General features: G+C 46.4%; 2 protein-coding genes and 2 long non-coding RNA genes across 5 annotated transcripts in view; 2 read left to right on the top strand and 2 right to left on the bottom strand.

The window, feature by feature from the left end:
* The first annotated feature begins 785 nt into the window (after positions 1–785).
* On the top strand, positions 786–11,763 carry LOC125331135. The gene is made up of 3 exons (XR_007205870.1): positions 786–1,021; positions 2,021–2,143; positions 11,677–11,763. It is a non-coding gene; the product is annotated as an uncharacterized LOC125331135 (long non-coding RNA).
* Positions 2,135–4,297, bottom strand: LOC125331132 (transcription cofactor HES-6-like). 2 transcript variants are annotated; one of them, XM_048315065.1, is made up of 4 exons: positions 4,046–4,297; positions 3,558–3,653; positions 3,334–3,412; positions 2,135–2,926 (listed from the first exon to the last, which is right to left on the bottom strand). In XM_048315065.1, exons 1-4 carry the CDS (start codon positions 4,280–4,282, stop codon positions 2,481–2,483), a joined length of 858 nt encoding a protein of 285 aa, XP_048171022.1. In that variant the 5' UTR covers positions 4,283–4,297; the 3' UTR covers positions 2,135–2,480. The 2 variants fall into 2 exon arrangements, with proteins under 2 accessions (XP_048171022.1, XP_048171023.1); XM_048315066.1 differs by having other exon boundaries at positions 3,334–3,409.
* Positions 11,764–11,890: 127 nt separating the features above from the next.
* On the bottom strand, positions 11,891–14,372 carry LOC125331134. The gene is made up of 3 exons (XR_007205869.1): positions 14,277–14,372; positions 13,332–13,501; positions 11,891–12,199 (listed from the first exon to the last, which is right to left on the bottom strand). It is a non-coding gene; the product is annotated as an uncharacterized LOC125331134 (long non-coding RNA).
* A 2,657-nt stretch (positions 14,373–17,029) lies between these two features.
* The window catches only part of CAB39 (calcium binding protein 39), a 42,683-nt gene continuing 31,962 nt past the window's right edge, over positions 17,030–27,750 (top strand). The window contains exon 1 of the mRNA XM_048314651.1: positions 17,030–17,111. The gene's annotated coding sequence lies outside the window, so the exon portion shown is untranslated. The remainder of the gene's footprint in view (positions 17,112–27,750) is intronic.

Raw genomic sequence — 27,750 nt, 5'->3', positions numbered from 1 at the left:
GAAATTCATGTGTTTGAAGTACTATGAGTAAGCCTCTGCCTTTCTGCAGAAACATTGTTTTTTTTACTGAAAACTAGTGACTTGCAATGGATTCCCACTGTACTGGTTGGATAAAGGACAAGGAGATCATAAAAAAAGTCACTCTTTGTTTGAAATGAAGGCAATGAAAAATGAGTGTCTTGTACTAAAACTGTTACTGGAGATTGTTGGCCAAGTATTGCAGTCTCACTTTCCTATTTTTAAAACTCTCTCACCAGCTGTGATGTGACCCTTCCCTCCACACCCACAACAGAAAAAAAGCCCTTACTGATTAGAAACAGGAAATTATAAAACTCACTAACGACAAAGTATTTTCAAAGACACAAAATAAACAAGCAGAGATAGTGGGAAATAGATCTTTCCTGCTGATCTCTTTTCAGCACAGTAACCATAGCTAATAATTACAGTCACTGGGGATTTACAGCTTTTAGAGGGAATGTATGTTTTTAAGATGATGCTGTCAAACTGTAGTAAAATATTTTCATCACAGTCTCTCCCAGCATAACAGTAAGGTGGCCACGAGTGTCATGAGATGCATTACTGACACCATCTAGAAGTATAAGAACACTTCAGGCCCTATCTGGGGTAGGGAGCGGCTCTCCTTGCTGGTCACACTGGTGTGCAGTGGAGGTTCCTCTGGTGGGTGCAGCTGTGGGAGCTCATATGGGATGGGGTTTTTATTTGAACTCAGCAGTGTGTGTGATAGTAAACTGGGAAGATCTTTAATGTCTTTTCTCTCCCAGGATTTCGCAGTTTTCTTTGCCTGATTGGTTTCTCTATCCATGAGTTTTCTGTGTGCTTCACCGCCGTGGTTTTCTTGGGGTGGCCCCACTTCCCACCCTCCTCTGGATCTTTGCGGTGGGATGATGATGATGGTGATGATGATGATGTGTGTTTTCCACATTGGTGATCACTCCAAAGGGCCCCATCAGGAAAGTGGGAAGTCTTCATTTTCAAGCAGAAGGTGGAAACTGAGGTTGAGGTAAGATCTGTAGAATTCTGTCTTTACCTGACACCTGACCCCATGGCTGAAGAAACCTACCTTGCCTCCTTGCAGCCATGTGTAGGCCACTTGTTCCTCCTACCACCCCTATGCCACTGCTCCTAATGGCTATTCGAGAGGGCTGGATAAAAGGGAAAGCTTCACAGAAAAAGATGCTAAACCCGGAGGTGCTGGTTTTCACTCCTTCGGCACCTCGTCAAATAGATCTCGCTGCATAATGAGCCCCTCTGAACTGCGGGGCCATTCATTAGTATGCGTGGTGTTTGTTTAAGAGCTCCCTGCTCTTTTATTTCTGCTGTGAGGAACTTTTAACTGCCTTTGAGATGAAAAACGGGCACCAAATGTTGCCAGCAAGCGAGCAGATTTGTCCCAATCTCCTTGGTCCAATTTGCAGGGAATTTTACCTTCTGCCCTTTAGATGATCTTTGTGATTCAGTTATAAGTAAAAGCTAAAGCATCGACCCAGGCTGATAAACCCAACTCCCTGTTTCCTTCGTAACTTTTAAAGTGTTCCTGTGATCCAGGCAATGCTGTCTCTATGTGTGGTGCACACTGCTTTCCTACAAAGTGTCAGGGGCAAACCCCAAACCAGCTCTTTCAACTGCATTGAGGAAAAACTTTGTGAAAGAAGAAAACAAAAGCAGATGCTCAAACACTGTTTATTCAGAGCACATGGGACAAGGCTGGGAGAAATGTCAGTCGTTATCGTCAAAAGGTTTATTTAGAACTTTTAGTTGTGGAAACAAAAAAAGTCCCTAAATATAACTATATGTAACATACATATATATATATACACACACACACACACACACATACAAGTTTAAGAGCAATGTCAGGATGTCTGGGAACAGCACAGCCAAAGTGGGCAACCCAGAGAGCATTTCTAAACAGCCTAAAAAGTCCAGACCAAGTCTCTCCCTTTCTCTCTCTCTCTCTCTTTTTTTTTTTTTTCTCCTAATCATTGCAGCATTTTTACAGGACTCAACACGGGAATCTCCTACACTGCACATGGATAATAATAAAAATAAAAAGCAGAAGAGACCAGTCGCTTACCCTTTTATCCAACAAAGGGATCTCAATGGCTTATGTGAGATCTGAAAGGTAAATTTGATGCCAGAGAGGGTTGCTGCTTGTTGTCTTGTATTTTTATTAATAGAAAGTTAATTATTTTAGAATGTAAGACAAGAAAACGATTTAATTATTATACACTAAAGAGCATGAGAAGATTCTATACAATAATTTAGATGTATTAAATAAATAAAAAATAATAGCAGCCTTCTACAATGCAGGCTACACATAGGTTTACTTCTGCTTGAAGTACCCTGGTCTTTAGTACACCTACAGGAACAGATTTGCTCCACAAGTGTTTTAAAGAAACATATCTATAAGATACATACTTAAGAGTGTCTAAGGTTAGGACAAAAATTGAAAACACACTTTACCATGGTCTCCACATATCTAATGACCCCATTCTAGGGTTGTTATGGGAAAAATTCGGCTGCAGAACCTGTCTGGGAGGTGCAGCATCAACCTGGTTGAAAACTGACAGCAAGGGCAGCTGGAAAGAATTTTTGGAAGCTTGCTTGTTCTCCGCAGGGTACAGGCGCTCCTGTGATGGGTTTGTCCCTCGAGTGCTGCCCTTAGGGCTCAGGGGACTTTTCTGTGTCAAGAGAGGCTGCTGAGCCGGGCTCAAAGACCTCAGTGCTGCTTTGCAGGTGTCTTCACCAGACCTGGGCAAGGATTTCAGCAGGTGGTTTAAGAGGCGTGCCCCGAGGGTCTTGTCCATCCACTCGCAGGTGAGCAGGAGGTTGTGCACCTCGTGCATGCACTGGATGTACCCAGTGCTGTACCTCTGCTGGGCTTCCAGACCCACTTTGGAGTCAGCTGCATAAGAGAGGAGACAAAGGGGAGCTGATGAGTGGATGAGAGCTGCCCGGGGTGTTCCTGCTAGGGGTCCCTGCTGAAGTCACTGGGCTTTACTAGAAGATGCTTCCTTTGCACGGGGAGGGTGAGCAGGGAGACCCCCTGCCCTACTGCCTGCCGCCAAGGCAAAACTGCACCATAAAGCAGAAATCGGCTCTGGAAGGAAAGAACACCTTCCGTGGATTAACCAGTGCCCAGCTCCATCTCCCCATCTAGTGGAGAAAGCCAAACCCCAGCAGCAGCCTGGGCCTCGGCCGGTTTGAAAGGTGCATGTGCCAGGCTGCCAGTGGAGCAAACCTGCTGGCACCGGCTAAGGGACTGGGAACAGGGTTAGGGACAGGGCACAGGGTACAGGAGTGGGCACTCACCCATCATCTTGCTGCTCTGGATGTTCTGGAGGTGCTTCACGGTCATTTCCAGGATGTCTGCTTTTTCCAGTTTAGACTGCTGATGAGGAAAGAGCACAGCAGCTAGAGGCAAAGACGGGTTTGCACCATGCCCAGTATCTCTAAAGATGAGGCATTTCCCTTTCCCCCGCAACCCAATTTCCCACCAGCAAAAGCACAAAAAGCCGCACAAAATGAGCACTTACATCCAGGTGAAATGCACCCACAACAGTCTCCTTTAGCTGGTCTAAGCAGTTATTAATCCTTTCCCTTCGCTTCCGCTCAATGAGGGGTTTCCTTAACTGGCAAAGAAAAGGAGCAGGAAAAATTGCAGTTGATGTTTTCATTTCCCTCATTTCCCTGCTGCAGTTCAGCAAGGCCAGAGACCCCTCCCCTGTGTGAAGCCAGGGCAGGGTGACACTGCTCAGCAGGGACAAGATGTGGTTGGAGTGTGTGCCAGCTCCAGCCACGGCCTGTCCCTGAGGTGGCATTACCTCTCTCCCACTTCCACTCCTTTCAAACAGAGTTCACCCCATAAAGACAAGGCATAGAAAGGAAGCAGAAAAACACCTGCATGAGTTAAATTCAGAGAAAGCATCTTTCTAATATGAGAAAAAGCGTTGTCCCCTTTCTGTGTCCTGGAAGCAGTGGCCCGGCACCCCTCATTCACATGCCCAGGGCAGGGGACACCTACCTTCCTCTCCTCCTTGGTGCTGGCGACCTTGTGCGTGCCGGCGGTGGCCGCGGCCGTCATCCTAATGCAGGCAGCCGGCCCGGCTCCGGCAGGACAGGACGGGACGGGACGGGACGGGACGGGACGGGACGGGACGGGACGGGAAGGAGGCGCTCGGGCAGTGGCTCGCTCCCTTTCCAGATGGGCTCTTTGCTGCTCCGCTGCTCCTCGGCTGTATTTATAACCCCGAATTAGCATGTGAAAGGCAACTTTCCTTGGCGGGACTTCTTTTCCCACACGAGGGGTCGAGCCCGGAGGTTTGTGGCCATCAATCAAAGCTGACAGGTCACTGCTTCTTTTCAATGACCACGCCAGCCCCCCCAAACGGCGACAGATGTCCAGCCTCCGACGCTGGGCTTTGGAGGGATCTTTTGTTAGGGAAGAAGGGAAGGAAAATGGGCGCGCTCTGAGCAGCTTGCCCGGCTCCTCGTTCAATTTGCACAGATTCCCAGGGAGGGAGACAATAGCCGGGAAGCGGTTGAATTACACCTGGGAAAATGCCTTCTACTCATCTTTTTCTCCTCTATCTCCTTGAAGTGATGCCTATTTCTACCTGCTAACCTGACCCCAGTCATTTCACATCATTGTAACAGCCTCTTAATTTAATAACCGAGTACTTCAGCTAGGACTTCCTGCTCCCAGGGATTATTTTACAAGGAAATGATGATCGATTAAAAACTGTTGACAGCAGACACCCGTAGGAAGGTTGTTTCCATCACAGAAATTCTCTAGGGAAAACATGGGAACTTTATTTACCTCGTGGGAACCTGAATTATCTGTTGCACCTGTGTGTATACAGGAAATATGTAACTCTTCTGGTTTTTGGCAGCTCTGTAGAATTTAATATTAAATTTACAGGGTATTGAAGATGCAAACAAACCTAGAGGTGAGTTAGTCCTGTGGGAGCTTTACTTCTTTGATTTTTTTCCCCCATGCTGAGAGCCTTGGGTGCCTTTGTGAGGAAGGGGGTTTGTCTGTTTGCTCCTCTGGAATGCTGGTGCAGGAGAAGAGGGGCCTTTTGAGGAGGCTTGGTGTGGGGTGAGAATGCACTTTTATACTTCCTCACTTCTGCCTGGTTTGGGGGAGAGTATGAAGGTGTTTTTCATGACCTTGCATTTGCTTTCTGACAGTTGCTTTGCTAATGAGCAGGATTTGGCAGTGTCCTGTTGAGTCGCACAGGTGAAGCCCTTTGGATTGGTGTCAAATGTGTCACCTTGCTGAAGTGGAGAGGAAGCAGCTGCAGCGGTTCAGAAGCACTGTAAGCCCTCCCAACGCACTGGTGGGATTTTCCATCTCCCGGGGTAGTGCCGTGGCTGCAGAGCCCTCTGCCCCTGCAGCTCTGCGTGGGGACGTACCCCAGCGATAACAGCGAAGACATCACGTTGTCCCTTGCTCAAGCACTATGTGGGTGTGAGTGTGTTTGCTTGTGTGTCAATGCAAACATACCTGAAGCATGTCTGCACGCCCTGCTGCCTGGGCTCATCACGAAAACATGTCCCCAGCCATGGGATCTGGCAGGCAGAGGCTGTTTTTCAGTCACATGCAGAGCTGGGGTGCACTCACTTGGTTTTATAAGTGCCCTACTTGGCAGTGGCCTGGGACGAGCCGGTGTGGTTGTGCTGGGAGAGGAGAGTTGGGAGGAGAAGGTTAGTAACTTATCCTTTGTGCCAGGTTAAGGGATGGCATTCTTATCTCAGGTGTGTTGTCTTCAGAGCCAACAAAATGAGATCCCACCGCCCCATGCAAGAGGCCTTCACATCAGCCGGCCCGGGCTGCTCACCAGTGAAGACTCCTTTGGTTTTCTAAGCCTTTTCCAGTCCACCCAGGAAGTGGACTGTTGTTGGTATTGATAAAAGGTGTAGCTGAGGCTTCTGTATTGCCAAGTGATTCCAGCAGCTCGGCTTGGAGGAGGCAGTGGCTGGGCTGGGGCAGGGGGCACAGAGCACACCCCTGGCTCTGGGCAGTTTTCTGCCCAGGCTGGAAGTGCCTGCCCATCTTCCCCCACCAGCACCTTATGCAGAGAGCGGCACCTTCCCAAGGCACTCATGGCAGCAGGGGGAAGCCTGAGATCACCTTAGCTCATGGCCCAGCTGAGCATGGCATGGGTGTCAGCACATTCAGAATTACCTAAAAACTCTGAGAAGCAAGTCCTGTGTCTGTTGGCACTGCTGCAGGGTGCAGCGTGTGCCCCCCATGTTAGTGGCCCTGAAGGCTGGCCAGCCCCCAGTGCCACCAGGAAAGGTCACTCAGCTATCTGTGATGGCAGCACCTCCTTCCTCACCCTCTCTCCCTTCCTTGACTTTCACTCGCGGCTTCTGCCTCACCCTCCCTACTGCCTCCTTTGTCCTGCGAGCCGCCACCGAGCTCCGGGGCGGCGGGGCTGTTCCACGAGACCGGGAAGCGAGGTGGTGGCAAGGCTGCGGGGCCCCGGGGACAGCCGGGTGCGAGGGGAGGCCAAGGGCAGCGTGGTGGCCCCGGGTGCCCAGCCACAGCCCGTGCCCAGCCCACGCCGGGCATCTGAGCCCCGGCCTCGGCAGGGCGAGCCCCCCGGCTTGCCCACGGGCATCTGCTCCGGGTGAGCTCATTTCAAGGTTCATTTGTAAGACAGCACCACAGTGAAAAAGAAGAGCAGCTTTTGCTGTAAACAGTTATTTTACACCTCTCAGTCACGGCAAAAGCCTTTATTTCGGAGGCGGGGGGTGCGGGCGGGAGAGCTGCCCTGGCTTTGGGGAAGGCTGACATCTGTGCCGGGGATTGTAGGAACCCAACAGCCCAATGCAAATGAGCATTACAGGAGCTTTCTGCAAATTCCCGCTTTCCTTTTGCGTTGCCACTGCCAGGTTTCACTGAAAAGGGGATTCTCCTTTGTAAACAAAGCCTCCCTTTTTTCCTGGTCTTTCCAAAAAAAAAAAAAAAAGGAAAGAGAAAGGAGTGAGCGCTGCTTAGAGTTTTCTTTTTTGCTATTTGTCTACATTTCACACCCCGGAGAAAGAAAACAACTTTTAACATCTGTTCCTGCAGTTTTTAAGAGGGAAAGAAAGGCTCTTGAAAAGGGGGAAAGTGTGGCAGATGTTGGCAGGTTCCCTCCGACGCAGATGTCTTGCTCCGAAGAAAACTTTCTTTGGGGACTGGCGGCCAGGGCTCCTCTCTGACTCGGGACACGCGACTGCCGAGCGAACGGGGGGACGTGGGAAAGCGCCGCCGAACAAAGGGGCTTATTCAAACAAACCTGAGAGCCGTGAACAATCTAATAACCAGCAGAGAAATGGTCAGCAGCCCCCGGCCCCACCAAGGAGGGCTTCGGGGCAGCCGGTGGCCACGGGACGAGGGAATTTGACCGTGTCCCCAGGGCTGCAAGCGGGAGTGTCCCTTCCTTGCCCCCTGCCTGCTCCCTCTGGGGCGTCCAACACGGTGCTTTGGCCGGGGACCATCCTTCTTGAGGTGCTGAGTGGTCTTGGCTGCTCTGCAGCCCTGGCTGTCCCACACAGCAGCACAGGAGATGGAAGGCAGGTACCTGCCGGGCAGCTGGGCTGGGCTGGGCTGGGCTGCACTGTCCCACACACCGGACAAGGCAGCACCAGAGGAGGGACTGTGGAACAGCAGGGATATCTTTGATTAGGCTTTTAAAAGGAGCTTCTGTCAAGATAATAATAATTAAAAGCCTCCGTTCGTATTGATTACAACCAGTTGAAATAGCCTTGTGAAACTGACTTTAGTAGGAAAAAAAATTTATTTTAATGAAAGCAAAAAATTGTGAGAGAACCTTTCATTCGCCTTCTTTCTGGCTGATAAAATAATTAAAAATAAGATTTTGCCATGAAAGCTGGTAATGTTTCAGCTCAGGCACTTCATAGGAAGCAAGTGAGAAGCCCAGAGAAAAAGAAGCTGAGCCAAGAGAATTCACATCAGAAAGTAATTAATTCCAGTTAGATGTTAAAGCTGAGGAGCTCTGTGATTTTTCCTCTAATTCCTGCAATTTTCATCCTTCTTCATCTCTGTCCCAGTCCATTTTCTCTGAGTTCTGGGCAGGGCAGAACTGCTCCTGCCAGCAAGGCTGCCATGTGCCAGGACAGCTCTTCTACTTCCCTGCTCAGGGCTGGAGGGGAAAGCCAGGTGAGCTGAGCTGTGTTTCTTCTTTGGAGGCCAAGCACTGGGGAAAGGAGCCCAAAACCCTGCTGGGGGTGTCACCTGTGTTTCTCCTGACAGCAGAGCCCTTCCTGCGTGGCAGTTGGGAAGCAGGACGCATCTCAGCTGGACTGAGGAGCTCCACACTGCAGGAAGGATGCTGCGTGTCACCAGAGACCTGTGCACCTGCCCAGGTCGGTCCCTCCTGCCTCTTGCAGCTTGGGGTGATACTGTGGGCACCAACTCAGAACCTGCCAGGACTAACAAGGAGGCTACTTGTGCAGTACTGAGGCAGCCCCAAGTCCAACCTAGGCCCTGGCTGGTTAATGAATGGCCTCCCTAATGCAGCTCAGGCTTTTGCAGGCATGGATTTGCTGTAGGAGAGTGGGAGGAGAGCTGGGCAGGTGTTCCTGAGCACTGCTCAGTCTGCAGTGTGGGTCACAGGAGGAGTACTTGATCTGCCTTGTTTTCCAGACTGGGGCTCATCCAGGTTGGATTTGTTCCCAGTTAAGATTTTGCTTGCACCTGGTGTAAGGTGTCCCTGCTGGCTGGACATGGGACTGGGGGTGCCTGGCCCCAGCAGAGCTGGTGAGTGCTGTCAGAGGGAGGGAAAGGGGTCCAGCTCCAGGGGTCCTGCCCATCCAGCACTCCCACATGTCTGTGGGTTTGCTGGGGCTGGTTTTATGACAGCAGCTCTGCCTTTGGCATGTGCAGTGACAGGGACTTTGGGAAGTGAGGAGCAAAGCATAGGTCTGGCAGCAGGTAGGGTAATGTGGGGGCAGTGGCTGCTGCCAGCATGGGCAGTGGGTTGGCCACTGATGTGCAGCCATGGGGCACCCTCTGCACCCTGTGCTCCCTCCCTCGGGTTGGGCTCCAGGCCTGCCTTGCCATGAGCAAACACTCTCCAAGGAGAGGCTGTTTTACAGGGAATTTACTCACTCTGAATAAAGAGGGTTTGTCCAGCTTTTTCAGAAGGTCGGTTCTGGCTCGAGGCTGAGGTTTTAAAATGCAGAGTAAAGCTCTCATTCAAAACATTTAAATCTGGATGTTTCTCAGCAACTATAAACCCCAAGCAGCCTGTCCTGAAGCCCTGCTTCACCAGGGCTGTTCTGCTGCTGAAATGTTACAGCAGGGGAGGAATGTGAGGAGCAGCAGGACGTGCCAGCGCGGTGACTGGACGCGCTGGGTCCGGAGGGTGCAGGCGGTGCCTGGGCAGGCAGGCTGGCTCCCGGTACACAGGCACCTCAACCACAGTCTCTCAGAGATTACTCACTGCTGGATGGCCCCGGGGGGACCAGGGCTATGTCTCCAGACCGGCCTCAGTTCAGGATGTTGTACCTGCCATGTCCCATCTCAGCCCAGTGCAGCAGTGTTTGCAGGAAGAACACATGTCCTGCAGCCTGTCCAGGACAGGATAGTGCTGGAAATGAGTTGGTCAGAAAAGCAAAGGATGATGTATCTGTTCTTGGGATGTGTGTGTGGGGGAAGCATTTGCAGTCATTTGCGGTGTTGAGGAGAATGGGCTGAGAGCACAACCCCAGTGAGCAGACGCCACCCACAATGGGACATGGGCCCAAGAGCACCATCAGAGCTTGCAGTGAGGGAAGCCATGGCTGTGCTGGAGAAGGCTGCTCCAGACACCCTTTTTGTTGGAATCCTTGGGGATGGAGTGACACTGTGTGTACCAGGTCACCGTTTTTGGCAGAGGGCTGGGAGGCGATGGGGTTTGTGACTGGGTGAGTATTGTGTGGCGAGTGGGGAAGAGTCACAGGGCATCTGGCAGATGAGTTTGATGTCTGTGGTGAGTGGTGGCCTATCAAAGCCTGTGAATTCACCATGATGTGGGCAGGGTAGGAGTGCAGTTGGAAGTTCACCTGCTCCGCCTGCTACAGGTGGAGAGAAAGAGGTCATATACGGCATTGGACGGTGCCACATGAAGTATTTTCATCATAGAGAAAGTCCAGCTCCAAAAGTAGCACTGAACATCTGGAAATTCTGTTGACATCCCTAAATCCATCTCCTGTACCGAGTGCACCAAACCTCTCTGGCCCCAGCTCAGCCTCTTGTGTACCAGCTGGCGCTACCATCTTTGGGAGTGAACTCCTGGGACAGGAAATAATTACAAGGCTGGTACCAGCTGAGTAATTCTCAGCTTTTCTTTCACACACCCCCATCCAGTCTTCATGTTAAGGATCAGCTGATGCTCTTGCCATTGCTCAAGCTGTCTCCTGCCTGGCAGGTTAGCAGCGCTCCAGGCCCCACAGGAAATCTTATCTGCTGCTTCTCAGCCCAAATGCTTGAAACACAGCTCCTGGGCCAAAAGCGCCTTATAGGAAGAAGAAAATCTGATAAGCTGTGTGGGTGGTGACAGGCTGTAAGGGTTAGCCCCTTGCCTGTGCTGAAGAGGTGGTACAAGGGAGAAGAGCCAAGCATCATGAGGAGAGCATAGGGGACTTTGAGGGACCATTCAAGGAGAATAGTTGAACTTTCTTTATGCAGCATGCTTTGAGTTATTTCATTCAGGAGGGCAGCGCTGGGTGTTCTCACACTCTGTGTGTGTGAGATGTTACCAGATGCCACCTGATAACAAGCCCGATCTGTAATGTAGCAAGTGCTTGGTTTATTCAGTAAGCTTCACCTTCACAGCAACGTGGATGCCTGACTCCCCACACCTTGGAACCCCAGGCTCAGTACCCTGTACCCCAGCCCTGCACATCCCATATCGCAGTCCCTGCACTTCCTACACTGCCTGTTTCTTCTTAGCTTCTCGGTTCTTGAGGCTGCAGAGTGATCTGGGTTAAGATTCATCTTTGTGAGAAAAATATCTCTTCTGTGAGTAAATGTGGCTTTTGTCCCAGCTTGGCCCCACACCAACGCTTGCTTTTTATAGTACGTGTGTATATGTGTACTGTCACCACATCCTGACCCCTTGACACAGAATACCTTGTCAGCATGAATGAAGCAACCAGGCCAGCCATGGGCCATGCTCTGCAGGAAGAGTGACCTGTGTGTTGTCCTGGGCCCCGGTGGTTGGGCTGCTGCAGGGGCAGCCAGACAGCCCACAGGGGTACTGGCCTTACCAGCAGCATTCCCAACCTGCTGCCCATTTCTGTTGCTGCAGGGCTGGGATTGCAGCACCTGAGGAAGTGGGGAAACACTCACTTGGGTGTTTTGCACTTTGTGGTTCTGTCTTGGCACAGCCTGGCTGCTGCTGTGACAGTGGGAAACAGCAGGGTTTAGGAGGGGAGGGCACGAGCTGCAGGGTCTCTGGTCTGTGTGACCCAAGTCCGTCCTGGATTGTATACGAAATCTCAAAATGTTCTCTTTTTTTTTTAATCTGTATTTTTGTAACTAATTTTCTACCAATTAAATCAAAAGGCTTTATACTATTTTGTTTTTGTTTATGAATACTGTCTGGTTTAAACCAACTCTCCTCTTCAATTTCTTTACTTCTTTCCCCTCTTCAGGTGCATCTAGGAGACTGTCCTTTATGACAGGGATGAGCATTTCTTATTCCTGTGGAGGAACCAAAAGGGGTAGGAAGTCTTGCTAGCTCCTGGGGCACAGTCACTTTGGGGTAGGAAAACCATGGCCCTACACGGGGTAGGAAAACAAGATGAAGAGCAACCAGGAGCTGTGAGAAAGGTGGGTGATGCTCCATGGGCTGGTCTGGGAAGAAGAAAAGCAGAGTTTGTGCTTGTTTTGGCTTCTCCATAACAAGGCCATGTAAAATAATAACAAAACCCCCACTGTCACAACCTTTTTTTTTTTCTTACTTGTTTATTTTAAACATGAGGAGCTGTGCTCTAGGTTTGCTCTGTCAAAAAGCAAAAGAGGCCACAAGACATATGAGTTCCCGGAGGAGTTTTCCAGAAGAATGCCTGTGATCAGCTGGGTGTCTTGTTGTGTTTCAAAAGTGATGTTTCATTCTGTCTCCCCATTCCAGGTGTGTCCATACAGACATGTGCCGACAGCGATGCACTCTCACACCTGCACACAGACAATTTTCAGAAGATACAATTTTGTAGCCCTTTTCCAAGGCAGTGCCTGACTTTGAAGGTTGGGACAGCTGAGGTCTGGAGTCCTCTCCTCATGGGGAGCCAGGGATCTCATCAGGAGAAGAAGGAGAGGCGCAGAAAAGCTTTAGGGAGTCTCAGGAAAGGTCCTATATGTATTTGCTGATGTTGTCAAACGATGTGACAAGGGCTCCTGTGCTACCTCAGCCCCCAGCAGCTGAGCCCGAATCCAGCTGAAGAGCAGCACTAAGCCTGTGCCCGTCACAGGTTTCTGCTGTAAAAGCTAATTTATTAGTTTCTGCAAAGCCCTTTGAAGGGGTAAAGGGGTAAGCAAGTGCGTAGCAGCGTTATCCAGAGGCTGTGAGCTTCAGAGTTTAACAAGCACTATTCAAATATGAGCCGAGTCAGTAACCTTGTAATTTCTTTAAAATGTAAATGGACAGGGAAGCATCTAAAAAAAACCCCAAACCAACAGTCATTTTCAGCAGTGTTCACAGCCTTGTGTCTTTCTGCTTGATTTGGGATTCTTAGTGTACTTGCTTCCACTTCTACTGAATTAATGGATGTATTTGACTTTTGTTTTTTTTTAGCTCAGGAAGTACATTCTATGACAGTGCTGTCTTGCTTTTTTTGTTTTTTGATTTCTGTTACTTCCTTTCATGTTTACCATGCTGATGGAAACCTGGTTTTGGCTTTAGTAGTAGATCCTTCCTGGAATGGATGCTGTGCTTTACAGATAACTTTCAATTGTTCCACAGTAATAAAAAGTTTATTAAAATGACTCGCTCTCCAGGAAAGGAATTTGCAACAGATTTTTTTCCTATGATTCTTCAGGTAATTGTTTTTTCTTTTCTGACAATATTTACATGCTAACCCTTAGTTCTTGTGATTTGCTATAATGTTTTTAAAATGTGTTCTCATTCTGAAATGGAACCTTGGATTAAAGATAAATCATGGAATCCCTATAAGGGAAAAAACCCCTAATTGATATGAATTGATATGACAATTACATTTATTTGTGTTTTCTACCGTAAATAGGATTTTGGGGGTCTGAGTCTGCTCATTATGTATTAATTGAATGAACTGAAAGGTAAAAAAATACTCACCCGCAGATGTTTCTTTGAGAAAAGCTTCAAGAGTCTGCAGTGAATGTCTCCAGGCAGTAACGGGTGAAATGCAGTTTTGGGAACTGTCACAGGCACTTGTGAAACCTGGTGATTAAATTCAGCCACTGCAGCTTGGTTCAAAGTCCATGGAAAGACTCAGGATTCTTCTTCTGCCAAACGTTAAACAGAAGAAATTCAGCATAACTGCAGCTGTCCCAACTTCTAATATTTCCTCCCCTTTACCCTGAAACACCTTGTCAGGAACCAGGCACACAGGCTCTGCTCTGTGAATCATACCAGTCCATGCCCATGCCCAGTTAAAACATTAAGTGGGTGTTGGTTGTGTTCTCTCCTCCTTGTGTGTTTGTCCAGACAGCTGGCAAGACGACCCAGAGCATTTCTTGAGGTGATCTGTGTCATGCCTATTCAGATGGCCATGGAGGTGGCAGAGCCCCTCCATCCCATCGCGTGGCAAGGGGTGACACAACTACAGCACAGGAGTTATTTCTGCACTCCCTGCCCTGCTCCTTCCACAGTTTGAGCTCTGTACAAATGGGGCTCCTGGTGGGGAGCTCTCATGTGTAACACTGCCAGTAAAACTTCGGGCTGTGGGCAGTGACATCCAAAAGTGCATGGCCACCTGCAAGAGCTGGGGGGATGCTGTATGGGAGATGATGAGAGGCACTTGGGGCCTGCTGCCACAGCAGGAGACTGGGGGAGAGGAGGAAGCACTCTACGAAGGGAAAGGGCACGTGTGTCCTGTGGAAAAGAAAGACAAAGCAGGCAATGGGTTACAGGGCCGTGTGGAGAACTGAGGGCGGGCAGCCCTGGAGAGCTGCCGTGGCATTCCAGGAGGACGCCTGCGTGAGGTAAGGTCTGAGGGAAGAAAAGAGGGGAGCAAAATGGAGCTGCTTGAAGGAGGATTAATTTTACAGGCTGACATACCGTTTTTCCCCAGTTTTGCTATTTTTCAATGTGGGATGGTGATGAGAGGCATTAGAGCTGAGCTGTAGGCCTCCTGGGCCTCCCACCAGCAGCAGAAAGCCCCACGATCCCATTCAGCACTGTCCTTCCTAAGCAAAGCACCGGCATGCTTGCCTTTCTAAATACTTTTTTTTCCCCCCAGTGAAGTAACTTGGATTTTTTTAATGTTTACTCACTTCCTAATTTGCAAGGATTAATTAATTCACAATGGATCTCTCAGTCATGGCTGTGAATTAGCGAATCATTAGTGTGCTAAGAGCTCTCTCACATGCTGTATTTAATCCCTGCTTCTAAGAGCTTAGAAAAATCATGCTCTCTCTGCTCAGGGATTTCTCTGCAATGTTCAGGGTTGGTGATTGCACTGAGCCCATTTCTGGCATGATCTCTTTTCCAGTGGTCATTTGTAAAGCAGTAGTGTCTATTCTCCAGGAGCTGGTATTGAATCCCTTTAACAGTGCTTGCCTTTAGCGCCATCTCCTCTCTTCTCAGTACCCTATTATTGTATGTTTAAACTTGAATGTTTTTAGCCTAAGTATGGGTTAACAATTTGAACTCAGACATACACATCCTTTCCATGTTGGCTTTGAAATCAACTATTCCCAGCTCACAAGTGGGATATACGAACTGCCAGCGTTTTGCTGACTGCACGCCGTGGGTCCAGGTGACCACGGAGGTCCCGTCACCTTGCACAGGCACCATGACCCCACCTGCTTCAGGTCCAGTGCTGCTGCATCTCTTACATCTTTATATAACAGCAAGTATATATTTGAGGGATATTAGCAAGTATATATAAAGCTATACTATGCATACACACACACACTTGTTTATCCCCCCACGTCCTGTCCCATGAGGTGCTGAGCATGGCAGGGTTGGCTGGGGTAGCCCCTCTGTGGTCCCAGCGTGTTGACAGGCTGGACCTGGAGCCCGTGGTACCTGTCCAGGGAAGTATCCCCATGGAACCAGTGCTGCTGCCGCTGCCCAGTCCCACCGCCCAGTGCCAGCCTCTCTGTGCTCCCGTGCTGTTGGATGCAGGGATGGCTGCAAGTGTGGTCAGGTTTGTTTTTCCATGTCTGAGCTGTAGCACACAGCTGATGAAGTAAATGGGTTAAGGAGACCCCCAAGAGGTCAAGAGGCAGCTCTGCCCACCGACATGTGAAGTTCACCTGCAGGGAACTGTGACATGTGGAGTTCAGAGCAGCAACACGCTGCTGCAGGAAAACATTACAGCATCGAGAAGCCCAACCCAAACCGTCCCCAGCAATGAGATGAGGAAGTGCAGCAAGGGGATGTGGAGACATGTAATCAAAAAGAAGCTGAAGGTAGAAGCTGTCGGCTCACAAGAAGCTTACGGACATTTTGGGAAAGCATGGCTGCATACTGCATCAGACCTCCTGGGACAAGGTTTCACCTTGTGGCTTGTAAGAAATTCGTGACTTGTTCCATTAAAAATGTATTTTCTGCTTTAAACATATTATACCACACTAATGGACAATATCAACTTGATCTATGCTGGGAGAGGTGTGGGCTTTTCTCCATCCAGGCTAATTTGCATTTATCATGGTGACAACAATAGATAAGTATTACTTACAGGGACAGAAAACCAGTCTGGAGTCTGTCCATGCCATGATGGAGACTGCAGAAAACCTCCAGACTGTAAATCACCAGCACCTGATGCATCAAGACAATCAGCCCATGTCCAAGGCATGATGCCAAGTTCCAACCCCACACTGAAGCCCTGAGGGTCACGGCATAGAAAAGTTTTGTGACACTACAGAGGGTGTAAAGGGTCTGCAGGAAGGCAGGGCAGAGGAGGGTAAGATGAAAAGATGTAAGAATGATGAAAAGATGAATAGATGAAATAGTAGTTGATGATGATGATGAAAAGAATAGTAAGCACAAATAACAAACAAATAAATACCAATAAATAGAATTTAAATAATCATTACAAAGACTCTTAACTACTAATAAAGAATAAAGGAATAGGTTGCACCTCGAGTTCTGTGCACAGGTTTGGGCCCCTCACTTAAGAAAGGACATTGAGGTGCTGGAGTGTGTCCAGCAAAGGGCACCTAGGGTTGTGAGAGGCTTAGAAAACTTGTCTTACGAGGAGTGGCTGAGGGAACTGGGGTTGTTTAGTCTCCAAGAGCTCCGGAGGGACCTCCTTGCTCTGTACAACTCCCTGGCAGGAGGCTGTAGTGAGATGATGGGGCCAGCCTCTTCTGCCATGTCTGCAGTGAGAGGACCAGAGGAAATGGCTTTAAGCTGAGGCGGGAGATTCAGATTAAATATTAGAAACATATTTTTCCCTGCTTGGGAGGTCAGGCATCAGAACAGGTTGCCAGGGAGGTGGTGGAGTCCCCACTCCCGGAGGTGCTCAAGAGGCGTCTGGACCTGGTGCTGAGTGATGTGTTAGTGGCTCAGTGGTACAGTGGCAGTGCTGGGTGGATGGTTGGACCGGATGATCCGAAAGGTGTCTTCCACCCTTGGTGGCTCTGTGACTCTAATAATGATAAAAAGCACCGTGAACAATAAAACGAGGAAAGAACGAAAACGTGGGGAAGGCTCGGGGCCGCTAGGCGCGGGCGGCGCCCTTGGTCCTCCCCGCCGGCGGGGGGCGCTGTGGGGCAGGCGCGGGCGGAAGCGCGGGCGGGAGGGCCGGGCCGGGCCGGTGCGACGCCGCGGAGCGCGGGGCGGGGGGGACGGGCCGGGCGAGCCGGGGCCGCGCCGCCTCTGCCGCAGCCGCAGCGCCGGAGCCGAGAGCCGCCACCGGGCGGGCGGGGCCCGCCGGACGCACAGGTACTGGGGAGGCCGGGGTCGTGGGGGGCGAGAGCCGTGGGCATTGTCCGACGCGGGGCCGGGCCGTGCCCTGCGGGCCGCGGGTAGCGCGGCCCGGCCGGTGCCCGTCGCGCTCCGGGCCCGTTTCCCCGCTCGGCGCTGGCAGGGACCGGCCGAGTCCTGCCGGCCTGGGCAGAGGGCAGGTCCGGGGATCGCAGCCGCTGCTCCGGGGGTGCCGTGTGGCACGGCCGGGCAGCCCGAGGGGAAGGGCACGGCCAGGGCTGCGCTTCCCGTGCGGCAGCGCCCCGGTCCCCGAGCTCCTCAGACGCCGACCCCGGGGAACGATCAACGTAAAGCCGCGCACGGCTCGCCCCGGAGCGAACCGCAGCGTCCGGGCCGCTCCCGAGGAGGGCGGAGGGGCAGCGCCTGTCCCGGCAGAGCGGGGCAGGGCCGGGGGCGCTCCCGGCGACCACCGCTCTTTGTTACGGCCTTGGCTGCACGAAGTGGCCGGAGGTGTGGAGCCGGCACTGCCTTACGCGGCCTCTCGGGGTCCGGGTCTGAGGCCTCTTCCTACAATTGTTGTTCCTGGTGGTAGCCCCGATAGGCCTCCGCAGCAGTAGCTGTGCGTGAGGGCTGCTGAGAGCCTATTTTCTTTGCAGACTGCCCTACAGACAGCTAACAGAGCGTGATCTCTCTGTTCTATAGAATAAGAAAAGTTTTGCCATTGTTTTTTTGCCTGCAAATCCGTGGAATGCTGCTGGTATTGAAACTAGGATGTATCCGGTTTGGTGTTTTTAAAATTTTTTAAATTTTAATTTTTGGTGAGGGATCATGTAGGTGCCGAGGATTTATTTAAAACCTATATGCTGTCTTGTGGGAATGGTGTGATTTAATTTGCATGATGAGTCAAAGATTAAATTACATGACCTAGGCTCTTCAGTTTCAGTGAGGCAAATAACAATGCGTGGAAGAACAGTTTCAGTGTCGGTCAGAAATGAAATTTAGTTAACATCAAAATGTTGTAAAGTTTTGCCTGCACGTGGGTTTTTTTTAAACTCACCTGTCAGAAATGGTTAATTCAAGACTCTTAGCAGTGTGGTTCATCAGGAAGTGTCTCTTCCTTTTTAACACCTACAGCTCATGTAGTCAGAGGAAATTTAACATCTTGAGCTTGCACCTTGGTATCAAAGCTTTTAAATAATAGATTTTTACTATTTGAAACACTGTGTACCTTTAATTAATAGCTATGACCTAACACCCGTTGATGTGGCACATGCCTTTAACTGCACGGATAGAAAAAAGGCCAAGAAATATTTTGTGAAGTAGAATAAGCATGGTACCTGTTCTGGGCTCAGGAGTAACTTGATTTTTTGTTCTTTTCAGTTGTCCTGTAGAAATTGGCAGCTAATGTGATCTATAAGTGGCATGATGGTGTCTTGGTAGGTTTCTGTCTGCCATGGACTCGATGTTGTAAGAATATTGTATTTCACAGTTAGCTTCATGGTTTTCCTGTAGTGTGGGAAACTATTGGGTCAGCCAGCTAGGATGCACATGGCTTAAATTTATTTGTATTTAATGTGGATCTCATTTGTAGTGTAATATACCTGTTGTTGGGGCTTTCATTGGTCACACAGAAGTACCTTGGGACAGGAAGGGATCATGTCTGGTGGTGTTGGGACCAAGCAGCATAAAGTCTTGGAATGTGAGTTTGTACATATGGACTAGCATGCTGCTGAATTTTTCTGAACACTGACAGCATTGATTTTTTTTCTCTTAAGTTTAATTACATTCTCTTCTTTATGTTGACACAGAGTTCTGAAATTTTGATGTGTTCTGTGTGCATTGAACGCATGGTTGTAGGTGGGGAATTACAAAACAGGATTAATACTTTTAAAAATATATGTATTTACAAATAAAGGAGACTAAATAAAAGCAGCAGTTGAGTAATACTTTGTGACAGTATGTCTTTGAGAGATAATTATGCTCTTTGGGTATTATCAAGCCCAGACAAATGTATATTCCCAGTGGGGTGTGATAATATTAAAACTGCACCTCTTGGAATTCCTTGATTGGTGTATTCAGGAGGGAATGATATCTATTTTGCATTCTATCGTGGAAGCTAATGTAGCTCTTATTAATTAATGGCTGGTAGTTGAATGAGACTTGACTGTTACCCTGTACGTGCTACACTTGCTAAGGTTTTTTTATGGCATTTTGGTGAATATGAGGATTACTGGCCAGTGTCTTTCCTTCTGAATTATTTCTTTGTTGAGTTTTTGTGGATTTTTTACATGAATTGCTTGCAGCCTAATTTTTTGTGTAAAATATTTCTGAAAGCTGATAATCTCTGTACATGCTCTAGACGCTTGCTAAAATGATGGTTTTTTTTGGTAGAGTTTCAGAAAGGTACTCTAATAGCTGGTGCTGCTTTGAAGCAGGGGGCTTCTGGCCCTGCTTTTCTGTACTTGTGACGCTGTGTAATATGGTTTAATTACAAGAGCAGCTATTAAAGTATGATTATCTTTGTCTAATTGGAGGCATCTTGCAGTTACCTATCAAAAATAAGATTTGACTCATCTGTTCCTTCAAAATTAATAGTTCCACAACAGCCTGCAGCTATTTATGTAAATAATGTGCAAAGCAAAAATGTGAGTTGAATATTTTTCAAATACTATAATTTCTGCATTGTACAGTTGAAATTTTGTGTGTTTAGTTCTCTCTTTGCCCATGTTTTCTCTCAATACCATGCTTCTGGCACCACGAGGTGCAGAGGTGTGAGCCAAAAGGAAGCTGAATGTCTGCAGTGAGAAGGTGAAACTTTATGCTGAGATCCCTCCCCACCCCCCAAGTGCAAACACAAAGGTTAAATTAGAAGATGAGGCTGTCTTGAATTATTTTAAAGGACTTGAGCTGGGCTGTTAAATGCACGATCAGGAGTACCTAAGGCTTACACTGGTGTCATGTGAGTTTGGTCTTTCTTTAGCCTGAGCAGATTTATGTGCTTTCCTTATTGCACCTTGTGATAAAATAACACATTCATTTGCCCCTATTTAAATACTCCTTATAAAGGCTTGAATTCAGGATTGAACCAAACTAGAAGCAGCCAAAATTCTGTGTGTTTACAGGAATAACTGCGGTCATTCCTCAACAGTCTTCATGGCCTCTTTTTTTCAGACAGTGTTAATTTAGGAAGTAAATTGCTTAGGTTTAAATAAACAACTGCAGTTTGCTTTCTAACTCCCGTGGTCTGAATATTCTAGCTATGTTTGATATAATCAAAAGATCCTAAAAAAAGTTCCTGACTGTTGATTTCAAATTTGCTAAAAAAAAGCAAATATTAAGCCTATCCACAAGGGCATAAAATTCTGGGGGTATTACTGAATGTTGTAGCTAATCTTTCTGTTTATTGAAATTCTGCTACTTGTAGTTAAATTCCAAGATCCTTTCTAAAGATCCGTTTCCTCTGTAATCCTTCCCTCCCCTTCAAACACTCAGAGAATTCATCACCAAAAGGTTAAATATAGCAAGACAGTTCAAAAATTGGTGAGTTATAATTAGTAGAGAACTGTAGTATTAGTTTAAGATGTTTTTCTAGGTTCACAAACATCTTTAGATGAAGATATTTATGAGTTACTACTTAAATGTTAAAAACATTGGATGTTTTAAAACATTCAGGTATACTGCCAAGTGTGGGAAATGGCTGCATCAGTGAAAAATTGTTCTGCTGCTTTTGATCCTTGCCCTGTTGTGTATTTTTTTTTAGTCAGTATTGATAACAATTTGTTTTTTCTTACTAAGAGAATGTAACTATAAATTTAACTGGAAACCCTGCAAGATTTGAAACATGAAACTTAAAAATAGCTAAGATAGAACTTGGCTATAAATTAAATAGAATTAATTTGTCAGCTTTTCAGGGAGTTGAATGTGTGCGACTGTGAGAACAGTACTTATGTTCAGTCACTCATGTGTGAAATGCCTTATCTCCTGTGAAGTTTATCTGTGTTAAAACATAGAATGAAAAAAATGGGGAAGCATTTCCAGAAACGTGGAATGCGTGATCTTTTTCTGGCTGCTAGAGCTGCCCAGACAAAGAGCTTGACATCTGAAGAAATACCTTTCTGAAGAGTTTTCTTTGTTTATTTACTGACTTTTGAGTAAAGCATGGCAGTGCATAGATTTGGGAGGAAAGGCACTTGCACAGAGAGTGGTAGAAGGTCCCTCTGACACCCCAGCCAGCTCTTGCAGCCAGTGTTGCTTCAACTGTGCAACTTTCTCTGTCATTTTCTCTTTACTTTCCTGGCCAAGAGTGCACCTGGGAAACTTCTCATGGATGGATATATTTTTCCAAATATTCATTCAGAGCCACAGCAGCTTCTCAGCTCATCTGCCGAGGAGCTTGCTTTGGGAAAAAGTCTGTAGACACTGAGTTATGAGTGATACCTTGTATGGAGTGGTAGATGTGTGTGCTGATCACACACATTCAGAGCATCCTGCTGCAGTGGAAGCTCTGAGCTCTTCCCCCGGGTAAGCAGTTTCAGGAGGTTTTGCTACACTTGTAGAAATGAGGCGAAAGTTATTTGTGTCATTATATTTTACTTTTGACTGTAACATGTGAAGTTACTGCTCTGGCAGATGATACTCCTTTTCATAGATGTCAGAAGATTTTTTTTTTCTTTGATGTATTGCAATCATTTATAAAATTACCACCACATAACATTATGACTTTATTGAATATCATGTATAGACAAAGAATAAGCAAAAGCAAAGTCTGTTCACAGAGGTGGAAAAATTTAGCAAAGAAAATGAGGGGGGTTTTATTGTAAAAGAGACCTTAGTGATGCAGACATGCACTGAGTGTAACACAGTGATGCCTGAGCAGTCTCTCCCACACAGTTTATGAATGTATGGTTCTTCTAACCCGTCACACCTGCTATTCAAGTCCTAAGTTTCTTCTGACTGGTGTTGGGTAGTGATAGAGAAACTTCTCAGGAGAATTTAAAGAGATATCTTGGAGGAGGTCACTTGAGGCACGATTCTTGATAAAGACTTTGTATATGCTTGGTGCTATATTAGACAAATGTTGAGAAAGCAAAGTTAATCTCTCAGAAATTAGCAAATATCCCAAACCTCGCTTCACTTATACTGATTTGGTACAAAAAGTTTATGTGATTGGTTCCAGGTTTGTTGAGCTCAGTGCACATACATCCTTTGAATGTACTTGTTTAGTTGCAGTGTATTTGGTCTTTTGCTTTACTGAGTAAAACTCAGTTCTCAGAAGACAGGAGGATCCAGGTCCTTGGGGGTTTTTCTTTGGTTCAGAGATACTAATGACAGTACATTTCACAGTGTTCTTCAGCAGCATGGTGCTTCTCCCCCCTTTTTTCAGGGAATGATGCTTAAGCACAGAGAATTTCCTCCTCTGAGTGTGTGATTGTTGTGTGTGTTGTCTGGTGGAGCACTTGAGAAACACGCACTTTCTAAACTTTTTTTCCAGTGACACTCATTTGTGATGTGAAATTCAGTTGCCTAAGCATAGATATCTAGTTTTATTTTAGATACTCCAAGGCACCTGCTCTAGAGGTTTGTGATTTTCCGAAAGGGCAGTTGGAGACCAGCTGTGCTGTTTTAGGGCATTCACAGTGGTGTTTGTCCATCAGGCACCTGAACTGCTGCTGTGATATTGGTTGTTAGTCTTGGAATCTCATTTTGGGCTTCCAGAAGAGGATGAACACTCAGCAGTGACCACGTTAGGCACCTGGGTTATGTGTTGCCTAATGAGAAAGGAAGATTTGGGATAGGATTCTGCTGCCTGAGGCAGTACTTGGGAGTCTTGTCTGAGGGACCTGGTTTTGCTGCCCTCTGCCTTGTTGCCTGCTTTCCAGCTTTTAAAAAAGGAGAAGTTCCTATGGAAATTTTCCTTTTTTGTAGTCTAGTATAGTTTGTCAGTGAAATGAATGAAGGCTTCTCTTAAAAAAATACAACTGGGGAAAACTCAAATAATTGAGATATTTGGAAAACCTTAAATCAAGTGTTGGCTGTTGGGTTTGAGGGTTCAAATATGAACTTGAGAAGTTCAACTTTTCTTAAAATATGATCGAAAGCAAACACAAGCTCTACTCACCAGGGCAAATAGTCTTTTTCCATGAATTACAGAGGTAATGATTGACAGCAAAGACAGCTTCTTGAAAATAGTCTGTGTTGGCTAAACAAGTGCTGTTCTGGAGGTGATTATTTAGATTCGTAATCTCTAAGAAAAGCAGTAGATTGACTCATCAGAATTGACTAACATAGTTCCGTTTTATGTCTGTAATTGACATTGAGCAATATCCAAACTCTGCTAACTCTGTAATAGGGTGGAGCAGGAGTAAACAGTTTTTCACTTAGGAACTGCATCCATTCACAGAGCATTTTGGGCAGAGTCCTGGCATAGCTGTGCTGTCTGACTGGTGTTACCCTTAACTCATGAGTTGTGGTGATGGGTTTAACATCATTAGATCCAAAAGAGCCTCTTCATTACAGGGTTATGGAATATTTTCCCAAAAAGTCACAAAAACTTCAGGGCATTTGTGCATGCTGACAGACTTATGAGTGTATTTAAGTTTTAAGTTCTGTGAGAGAATTGCATGTCTATTTTCTTCATTCTTTTAACCTGGAAAAACCAAACAGCCTGCAACTCCCCAACTTCTTAATTTGTGATCGTAGTTATTACTTCCTGCCATTATATACATTTTTTTTTTTCTCTCTGAAAGAGAAATAAACTCTGTTTAGTGAGTTTTCCTTCTTGTTTGGGAACTTATATGTGTGTGTAGATGTGTAAAAATAAAAAAAATGTTAACAGCCATATGGGCCTGGATTTATAGTTTAGATCCAACAAAGATGGATTCGTGTCTTGCTATGAGGCTGACCATGCAAGACTCTTTGCTTCTCTTAGGAACTGTATTGGGTAAGGTCTCAGAGTTGTTGGAGTGGAGTCTGAAGAGTAGTTCTGCTCTCCCTTTAGCACTGGCAGTCACTCCTCATGTTTATGCAGGTTGGGGACTTAACAGTATCAAATCTAGGAAGAAATGTCAAATCTGTGTTTCAGAAGTAGCTGTTCTTGAGCTCTTTAGTGAACAAGGAGAATGATTGTTGGCCAGAAATACAGAAGCTTTTCTCTCTAAATAGGCTATTTTTAACTTTCAGAATTACTAACAGGCATTGAGAAATGTTAGTAAGTACAGCAGAAGTTTCTACAGCTTGTCACTTGTATTCATTATGGTACTCTAACTTTCAGTGTTGTGGATTGATGCCTCTGAGATTTATACAAAACCTCAGAAAATCCAGATCTTGAGCAAGTCCCTAAATTAGATAGCCAAGCTAAACTAATTTCAAAATGACTGTGAAGGGAAAATTAAAATGTATATTTTAGGAGCTAAAAGGGATAGTTTGAAAATCCATAAATTACAGTGTCTCTCACATTGTTTATTTAAATCTTGTTTGGCTTAGTAGTGAAGAATTATTTTTACAGATTTCAAGACATCTGAATTCTGTGAAATCCCCTTATTTACCTCTGTTTCTAATGGATGGTTGGTCAGATTCCAAAATTGTCACTGCCTGCCTTTTTATTTTTGTAATTTTCAGGGAATGTAGAGGTTGCATTACAGTTTATGGGCTGCATCACAAGCAGTGAGGGCAGCAGGGCGAGGGAGGGGATTCTGCCCCTCTGCTCTCATGAGACCTCACCTGTAGCGCTGCATCCGGCTCTGAGGCCCCCAGTATAAGAAGGATGTGGACCTCCTGGAGAGTCCAGAGGAGGCCAGAGGATGGTCAGAGGGTGGAGCACCTCTGCAGTGGAGACAGGCTGAGAGAGCTGGGGATGTTCAGCTGTGGGTGCCCCGTCCCTGGTAGTGCTCAGGGCCAGGTTGGATGGGGCTCTGAGCAACCTAGTCTAGTCCTTTCCAAGCCAAACCATTCTGTGATTCTTTTGTTATCTTACAGAGTTCATAAGAGTCCATTTTGACTGCAGTCAAACCTTTAGCCTGTAGTTTTAAACCAGACTCTTAAAAGCATAACCTTACTTTCTTCTTAAATTTAGCATTTTCTTAATACATTGATTAGTTTTAGTGTTAAAAATGGAACTGCAATATAGACTTTTTTGGGAGAGTTATGGTTTCTTTTGACTCACCCTTGTAATTAGAAGAAGTCTTTCAGCGTAGAAAAGAGGTTTTTTTAAAAAAAACAAAGTTTTTTAATAACTGGAGTTTATTGAGGATGTGAATTTTGATTTCTTGACTGATTGTTTATAGAGCTCTTGTTTGATTGAAGCCTCTTAGTGATACAGAAACTGATGACATTGTACTGTTGTAAACTCCTATTTAAGTAATTTTTATAATCCCTAATTTAATAAAATTATGTGACTCTGTTGCACCAATTTATAATTTTGAGGGTTGTGGGGTGTTTGTTTTGTTCATCCACATAGCCCTAAGGATACTGACAGGATACTGACATAGCTGAAATAAGTAAAAATGCACAATGTTAGGAGTGTAGGTATCAGCTAAAATGCAAGTATTTCTACCTGAGCTTGGTGTCAGACCTTTAGAAGAATTACTGTCCTTCAGAATATTTTTTTCAGTCATTTCAGACATGATGTGTGATCATTCCTTGGGTAAACTTGTAGAGATGGAAACTTCTTTTGTAGTGTTCAAGTTTCTCTTGGTAGCATTGCACAGTAATTGCATTAGAGGAAAATTGGAAGCACTTATTTTAGTATTGTGAACCAATTTGATAGTTCCCTTTTCAGTCCAGCTCTTCTTAGCAGATTAATTAAGGGAACTGTCCCTCAGAGGTGCTTCCCACCATGTTAGTTGATCTAATATTAGTCACATTAGTCACTTCTTGTTCCAAACCTTGTTTTTCACTTGCTGTCTGTAGACAGGTAGCTCTCAGCCAGTTTTTCATTTGAGGGCCTCTCTGTGTGTTTCAGGAGAGGTGCTGACTCCTGTATAGGGCATATCAACAGTGCTGGTTTCAGTTATATTTGTGAAGCCTCAGGGCTCTTCTTCCTTGGAGAGTCCTATCTACAGCAGCTACGGCGAGTTGCTTTGAAGTCAAATCAGTTGGGAAATCTTTCTTTCGGAAGGGTGTCCTTCTGCTGTGGTATTCCCTCCAGCCTCCTTTTTCTTTAAATGCAAACATGCTTTTTGAAACTTTTGGTCAAAAGCAAGCAGGAACCATAAGGTGTACTATCTTGTGAGTTTTGGCTGGAATAAATTTAAATGTTAAACTTTTTATGAAGACTTTCAGCCTGTGTTCCAAGGTGGTTACTTTCTTGTATTTGTTACTGTGATGGCAGCAGAGAAGTTTGCTTAGCGTAATATGGTCTACTTGGAAAGAGAACTCAAGTGTCCCCAAAAAGAGAAAGACAGATGAAAAGTAGTGTGTATCAGCATAGCTGATAGATCATCACAGACGTCTGACACATTGTTTATCTTCTGTTTTCATTAATATGCAATAACGTTGAGTAACTGAAACTCTCAGGTGGTGTCAGGAGGGGTAAGGATTTTGACCTGGGTTTTTCAGGAACAGCTGGATTTTCAGAGTGTGTATGCTGAAGTATCCTTCTGTAACATCAATCTTTGGACTGGTGTCTTGTGAGTCATCAGACGACTCTTAATTAGGTTGCCATGGCAAGAGCTTGAGCACATTTTGGGAGCAATCTAGATCATTGCCCCTTTTTGATTCCTGTGCTGCAGAGCATTTCATAACATGGAGTTCATGGGTTAGCTGAAACTCTTCTCCCTCTACCTCAAAATCTACAAAAGGAAAATACAATGGCATCGTGTTAAATGTTATGACTCTCACTTCATCTCTCCTAAAGGTTTGTGACTTGCATAGTTCTCTTAATCCTGGGAGGCATCATCTCTGCTCTTAAAGGTATCTTTCTGTGCTCTGTGATCTGCCTTGCCCCAAAGGAACACACCTATCTTGGCAGTTGAGATGTGGTGTGGTTTATGTATCAGGAGTTGAATCCATTAGTTGACTTTGAAGATTTAGACCAAACATTTAAACCGGCAGAAGAAAGAGAGGTGCTTTAGGGGAACTGTGCAAAGTACACTTTTCTACCACCACTTAAGGTATATTGTGATGTTGAAATTATTTATGTGAAATTTCTGTATTGCAATGGCTGGCTCTTTTCTTGGGAGAATGGAGTGAATTATCCTTTAAGGTCTAGTTTTTCTGCTTGCTTGTTTGTTATCTTGGCACAAAATCTGATCACCAATTCAGTAATGGTTTGTTGTTTAGTTGAAAAGGGACATAATTTTATCATAGAATCATTGAATGGTTTGGATTGGGAAAGGACCGTAAAGACTGTCCAGCTCCAGCCCCCCTGCCTTGGGCAGGGACAGCTTTCACCAGACCAAATTGCTCAGAGCCCCATCCAGCCAGGCCTTGGACACTTCCAGGGATGGGGCATCCACAGCTTCCCTGGGCAACCTGTGCCAGGGCCTCAGCACCCTCACAGGGAAGAATTAATTCGTAATACCTAATCCAACCCTGACTACTTTCAGTTTGAAGCCATCCCCCCTTTTCAAAAGCCCTTCTGCAGCTCTCTTGTAGCCCCTTTGGGGACTGGAAGGTACTTTAAGGTCTCTCCAGAGCCTTCTCTTCTCCAGTCTGAACA

Source organism: Corvus hawaiiensis, chromosome 10 (genome assembly GCF_020740725.1).
Source record: "Corvus hawaiiensis isolate bCorHaw1 chromosome 10, bCorHaw1.pri.cur, whole genome shotgun sequence".
In the NCBI taxonomy this organism is placed as follows: domain Eukaryota; kingdom Metazoa; phylum Chordata; class Aves; order Passeriformes; family Corvidae; genus Corvus; species Corvus hawaiiensis.
The sequence above is the reverse complement of the archived record's forward strand: the minus strand, read 5'-3'. Positions and strand labels throughout refer to the sequence as shown.

Coding starts and splice junctions, on each gene's coding strand:
- LOC125331132 (XM_048315065.1), bottom strand. CDS start 4,282: ATGCTAATTCGGGGTTATAAATACAGCCGAGGAGCAGCGGAGCAGCAA. Junction 3,654..4,045: donor GCACCAAGGAGGAGAGGAAG/GTAGGTGTCCCC, acceptor TTTCTTTGCCAG/TTAAGGAAACCCCTCATTGA. Junction 3,413..3,557: donor TGGGTGCATTTCACCTGGAT/GTAAGTGCTCAT, acceptor TTTCCTCATCAG/CAGTCTAAACTGGAAAAAGC.